The sequence below is a fragment of the Aplysia californica genome, unplaced genomic scaffold, assembly GCF_000002075.1.
Source record: "Aplysia californica isolate F4 #8 unplaced genomic scaffold, AplCal3.0 scaffold00069, whole genome shotgun sequence".
Classification (NCBI taxonomy): domain Eukaryota; kingdom Metazoa; phylum Mollusca; class Gastropoda; order Aplysiida; family Aplysiidae; genus Aplysia; species Aplysia californica.
In genome coordinates, this window is record NW_004797339.1 from 1898616 (window position 1) to 1905615 (window position 7000).

At 37.2% G+C, this 7000-nt stretch overlaps 1 protein-coding gene across 1 annotated transcript in view; it reads left to right on the forward strand.

Moving 5' to 3' along the window:
• LOC100533312 (glutamate receptor subunit protein GluR1) overlaps window positions 1–7000 on the forward strand; it is a gene marked incomplete in the record, with an annotated part of 51057 nt that overhangs the window by 26702 nt on the left and 17355 nt on the right. The window contains 5 exon segments of the mRNA NM_001204610.1: window positions 1730–1831; window positions 2831–2959; window positions 3524–3604; window positions 4278–4507; window positions 5972–6097. Coding sequence (NP_001191539.1) covers window positions 1730–1831; window positions 2831–2959; window positions 3524–3604; window positions 4278–4507; window positions 5972–6097 — 668 coding nt within the window.

Consider the following 7000-nt stretch of genomic DNA (forward strand, 5'->3'; position numbering starts at 1 on the left):
CAGAGAAGCCTTAATTTGCTTCACACACACACACACACACACACACACACACACACACGGACACACACACACACACACACACACACACAGACACACACACACACACACACACACACACAAACACACACACACACACACACACATACATACATACACACACTCACACTTATTCAATGAGCTGATTATTGCAATTACGTTTTCCTATAAACATGAAAACTTTAACAAACAATGTTATTTCCAGTTTATGTTTCTCTCTATTTTAAATGAGAAATTTATTGATGTGAACAATGCAATTCCAAAAACCACCATAAAGACTATTGCTGTCATATTATATTTATAATTCAGAGACACAATTTGATGGTGACCCGGCGAGAACAGAACTATACAGACGTTGTTTTAACTAAACAAAACTAATAAAACCTCCGCCATGTGCACGCTCTCTCTCTCTCTCTCTCTCTCTCTCTCTCTCTCTCTCTCTCTCTCTCTCTATCTCTCTCTCTATCTCTATCTCTCTCTCTCTATCTCTCTCTCTCTCTATCTCTATCTCTCTCTCTCTCTCTCTCTCTCTCTCTCTTTCTCTTCGTGTCTTCTCTGCCGTGCCACATACCTCTTTTTGGGCTCTTTAGTTGTATCATTCAGAAAATCCAGCAGTGAACAGATATGAGCTTAACCTCACAATTTTGCAGACGTTAACAGACGTGAAATAAGGACGACAATAGATATACTGGTAAAGCTGGAGGTGTAGAAAAAGAAAAGCTTATAAACTTGTAAACTTGTGAGCTGGCGGATTAAAAAAAACAACAACACTGCTTAAGAAGAATTAACGCCGGATGCAGTTACAAAAAAATTTTCATCAGCACAACAGGGGGAATTCTGAAGGGAGATTGCAGCAGACAGACAAGCCAGACAACGCAATTTTGAATAAAGATAACGAACGAATAATCACATTTTAATAATATAATGTGTCCCTATGGTTTTGTTGAGGGTTTTTTTTTCAATATAGTATTAATTCATTCCCCTGTCAGACATCTGAATAATACAATGGATTAAACATTTTAAAAAGAATATCAATATGGCTGTTGAATTAATTTTTGTAAAAAGATAAATTATATTTGCTGGCTTTGAAGTTGCGAATGATAAGGGCTAAAATGTCATTTGCTTTGCTCCTAAAACACAATACGTGTATATGTTATTGTTGTTGGTGTTATTTTATTGCTGCTGTGGTAGTTGTTGTTGTTACCTTTAGCGTTTTACGAACAACAACATTATTGCGCCATCTGAAATCTAGACCTTCTGAGCTACAGATCGTTTCCTCCTCTTTACCAAGCATCTCTAGCTTCAATAACGGAACAATCTTCTATTAGATGTTCAATTTAAACGGTCCCGTCACAATTTGTTAAAACCATTTGTACACGAAAGTAGTGAAGGAAACCTGGTGTGAAGAACGTCAGTAGAAATTGGTAGTTGGGTGTTGGAGAGACATAACTGTGAATATAAGACCTGGTGTGAAACTTACACAGGGACAAGATCTTTGAGAAAACGTGATACTCATATTTTAAAAAAAATCTATCCTATGCTTAGAACGTCACCTTGGCACCCATGTGGATTTTTACATAAAATGTGCCAAAAATTAGTTTAAAAATTGACAAGTTCTTGTGTTTTGACAACTCTGAACATTCTCTTTTTTTATTGAAATGATAGGAGTTCAGGGTTTTTATTTACTTTTCAGATCGAGACATGGCACCCCGAGGATCTGAGGGAGAGTTCATTCAAAACTTTTGAGCCAGAAATTCTGATTGAAAACACTACCCAAAGAGTCGCAACCCTCATAGTAAGTACTGTTGTAAACACAGAAGCGCCTGTTACAGATTATGTTGCGCTCACTTCTGGCCAGGAGTGTGATGAGTGATGAGTAAGCGATAAAACATAAAAAGAAGATGAAAGTTTGTTATTCATTCAGTACTTGAAGAAGATATGTTTCCTTCATCACAAAAGAATTAATGGGGCCTTTATATTAACCATATAATTTTTTTCATAGCCGTACTGTCATCTCAATCAGCGAGATAGTACGTTTGCCTACCTGACGCAAATGCAGTTTATTAATGTGAAAATGTCCATTATATATTGCACGTATATTTTTTTAATAGATGTATGAGGAGTATTCTAGAAATTAAGTGGCTGGATAGAATAAGAAATGAAGAGCTGTGGGAAAGGACAGGACAAAAGGATATAGAAGTAGAAATAGGACTAAGAAAGTGGCGATGGATGGGACACACCTTAAGAAAGCCCAGCGGAAACATCACAAGACAGTCACTGCAGTGGAACCCACAAGGAGCACGAGGCAGGTGTAGGCCACGGGAAACATGGAGGAGATGCGTGGAAAGGGACATGAGAGAAATGAAGCTCACTTGGAACGAGCTTGGAAGGATGGCTCAGGACAGAGATAAATAAAAGGAGCTTGTATGTGGCCTATACCCTGCCAGGGGTGAAAGGCATTGATGGTTTTTTAAAATCTTGACCTTTGTAAAAACTTGAAGTGCTTTGGTGTCAACGTATCCTATATGAACTTCACACCTTAATTTGCAGGCTTCAAATAAACTATTATGTTGTGAAAACGGATGCAAAAGGCAAAGGAAAAAAACGCAGCTGTGTTTGAGGAAATTTCTGAGGTTTAATTGATCCTGCTATCTTTCATTAACCCAAATAAACATTACTGTTTACAAAGTCCTCCTTTTTGAACAAGTAACCGTTATATTATCGGTGCACTTCAAATAGAAATAGAAATCAAAGCTCCAAATGGCAATTTGTGCATTCACTGCTTTTTGGTCAGGAACCACCGTTTGTGATGAAAGTGGAGAACAGAAATGGCGCACCTCCCCACGGCCCAAATCGTGGCTTGGAGGGTTACTGCATTGACCTGATTGAAGCACTCGCTCGCACAGACAACTTCGAGTACCAGGTAAGCAAAATGCAATCTGTTACTTGTCTAAACAGAGCACACTATATTCTTTACAACTTACGTTTCTCTGGACTTTAAATAAGAAGTGTAAAGGCATAAAACAACCCACAATGACTTTCAAAGTACAGGCCGGCTGTTATTTGCAAAACTGGACAAAATATAGAGTGGCTGTGGATTCCATTCTAAAGGGGTGTGAATTCTTCTTCTTCGTACTGTAATAATCCTCTTGGACTAGTTTGGACAGCATCAATTCATAGTATACTGATTTGTGCCAAGTTATTATTTTTGGGGGGCTGGTTCGTTTCTAAAGAAGGGTTCGGGGATGTGCGTTTGTTAATATTTGTAAAATGAGCAAAAGGGGAGATATAGGAGAGAAAGGGAATGAAATGCGCGCGAGAGCGAAAAAGAAAGAGAGAGAGAGAGAGAGAGAGAGAGAGAGAGAGAGAGAGAGAGAGAGAGAGAGAGAGAGAGAGAGAGAGAGAGAAAGTTTCACAAGTTTTTGTTTGATAAATATTTTGACTCCTGAGGTCTCAGTGTTTCAACAACACGTTTCTGTTGTATCAGGTGTACCTGACACACGAGTACGGGGACTTCAACTACTCCACGGGCTTGTGGACCGGCCTTATAGGACAACTCATCCGCAAGGTGACTCCAATCTGACCCTACCTTTTTAAGTCGTATTTTTATTGTCATTGATTCGAGGATTAATTTTTTTAATTGATTGATGAATGAACTGTTATACTGACTGATTGATTGATTGATTGATTGATTGACTGATTGATTGATTGATTGATTGATTGGTTGGTTAGTTGGTTGGTTGGTTCGTTCGTTTATTTGGTTGAGTGATTGGATAATCTCTTTTTCATAAAAGCACTAAACTTTAAATAGTTTAGGCGTATGCTGAAAATCCCATATTATTTTTTTTTTACCCTCTTTAGGCTTACATAAAAAAAACCATGTCGGAACCTTAGTTTGCAGTTACCTTTATGAATGGGTTTTAAGATTCTGTTGGTCATCCAACTTTTAGACCCGTATGCAAATATCTGAGTAATTTAAACATAGCGATTTCATTTTATCTTGTCTTAACCGCGGTCAGAGAAAAGTGAACAAGCTATAGCACACCTAATATATAACGAACATGCACACACTGAAACAGGCACATAGTGAAGAGGTAGTCATGTCCCAATTTTTCTCATATAGGCCTATTACACTCTTTGTTTATAAAACAAGTACATAACAAGATTTCTTCATTACGAAAAGACTTCCACATCCTGCCGATTTTGCTTACAACCTGCTCGCCTGTATTTTGCTGTTCCAGGAACGAGACATCGCCGTGGCTCCTCTAACCATAACAGAGGAGCGAGAGCGGGTGGTGGACTTCTCCAAACCCTTCATGAACACCGGTATCTCCATCATGATCAAGAAGCCAGACAAAACCAAACCAGGTGTCTTCTCTTTCATGGACCCACTTGACACCAAAGTTTGGCTCTGCATCGGACTAGGCTTTTTGGCAGTCAGTTTCGTGCTCTATTTTGTCGGCAGGTTTAGGTAAGATTAGGGTTCTTATTCATCAACTGTTATTGTATTTTCTATAAGAGTGTCTCTAACTCCCTCGATTGAATTTGGATTCCGATGCATTTCGTGAACGTCTTGAATTCACACATTTCTTTAATCAAGAATAATTTGGGAAAAATTACAAGTTCAAGTAGCGCATGAAGAAGAACAAACATAGGGAAAACAAACAAAAAGAAATCGGTACAATATTATAGTTACTGGTGTGTCTCCTTAAAGATAACCTCAGTTCAAAAATAGCACAGCACGTACGGATGAATGGCGACAGTGTGTGCATCATCAATGTTTATGATACTGTTTTACTGTTTTTTATTGTTGTTGTGGTGGGGGTTTTTTGTTGCTTTTATTGTTTTCTGTTTGTTTGTTGTTTTGTTGGGATTTTTGTTGTTGTTGATTTTTTTTTTGGGGGGTGGGGTTGTTTTTGTTTTGTTTTGTTTTGTTTTGCTTTGTTTTTGTTTTGTTTTTGTATTTTTATTGGGTTTTTTTAGGGGGGGGGGGGGTAAAGTTCATGTATTTACCCAGAGTAATCAATAAAGAAGTGACATTTATTATTCATTTTTTACATTTTATTATATGTGGAGGATATCTGAAGATGTACTTACAACAAGTAATAATAAAAATAATGAATAAAATAGCTTTATTAATTTTTAAAAACTTACTACTACAACAACAACAACAACAACAACAACAACAACAACAACAACTACTACTACTACTACTACTGCTACTACTACTACTACTACTACTACTACTACTACTACTACTACTACTACTACTACAACTACTACTACTACTACTACTACTACTACTACTACTACTACTACTTCTACTACTACTACTACTACTACTGCTACTACCACTACAACTACCACTAACACTACTTAATTATAATGATAGTATTTATAACAATAGATTGCTTTCATGTTGTATTGTAATATAGCTGCTAAAAGTAGATCATTTGTTATTTCCCTGACAAATCATGATTACATTCCAAAACATTTCCAATTTCATGGGAAGCATTCGCTGTAGATTTTCATTTTGCAGGTTGCAAGACACTAACACACTGACAAAATCCTTTATTGTTTTATCCAGACACCAATTCTCACTAAGACGATGTAACGAAAATTTGTGAAAGTTTTTTTTTTCAATGGGCACAATGAAGGCCTGCACCATGGTTGAAACCCAAACCATTCAGTTGCAAGTACGGGAGCCTAACCACAAGACTACAAATAAAGTTGTATGAATGATTTTACATTCAAAGATAGTGCACTGTATGTAAAACACAGAACTGCTTTGATATGAACTTTTTAAAATGCATTGTGCCCTAAAGACGCATGATATGTATCATCATGCATGTTACGTGCAACAAGAATGATTCTTTTCAATTTCACTCAATTTTCTTTTTTTCGTTTTCTCTCCCTCTCTCTCTTTCTCCCACAGCCCCTACGAGTGGAACGTGGTGGAAGACTCCACTGAGCGCACAGCCACCACCATCTTCTCCATCTCCAACACCTTGTGGTTCTCGCTGGGCGCGCTCATGCAGCAGGGCTCTGATATATCCCCAAGGTTGGACCCAGGCCATGGCGCATACATATACTCGTGGCGCCAAATTGAGACCCCTCACTTTTCAAAGAATTATGATTTCATTACAGCCCGAGAAAATGAAAAATGTGCGTTAATGATGACTGTTTTTCCAAATCTTTCACATTAGCTGACAAAGAGTACGTTTTTTGTTCTACAATAATGTATCACAGGTTTTAAGACTTTTGGTTTTGTTTTGTCAGTAGTTTACTCATTTTTTGAGTTTTGGAAATTTGAATCCCTTTATTAATACCATGTATATCCATTCATAAATTAGTTATTTTGCAGGAGCATTTATCTCTACTTTTTGTTTCGATCTGTTTTCTTTTTTATTTTATTTTGGGAGGGGGAGGCAGCTATTATATAATAAAAGGCAAGAATTCAGAAATAATTTAGTCTTTAAAATTGTTTACTTTTTATTTTATACTTTGTTTTGGTCTGTTGACACAGACATAGGAAGTATGCAGATTAGAAGACAGTATGATGTGATCTTTTTCTAATTATCTGTTATAGGATATAATATAGAAAAGAGAGGGGTCTCTTTGTAATGCCAGCTCTACCCGTGGCATATCATGGAGACGGAAATGGTCGTTTTTACTTATTCCGACAGTCTTTAAAGTTGGGTGTTTGTTGTTCAACAGATTTTGTTCCTTCTGAAGTTCAACATCAATCATCTATTGAGATCAAGGAAAATTGCAATCGTCTTTGAAGAACATTCCCTCTTAGATAAAAATGATCACAACCATTTAATTTTCTCTTTTTCGACCAGTAGGCTGAATACATATTTTCACTTGAATTTGCCAAGAAAATCTAGAAAATTGCAAATACGTTGAAGTGATAAAAAGTTTTTGGGATTTGTTTTGGATGCAGGGGGGGGGAGGGGGGGGG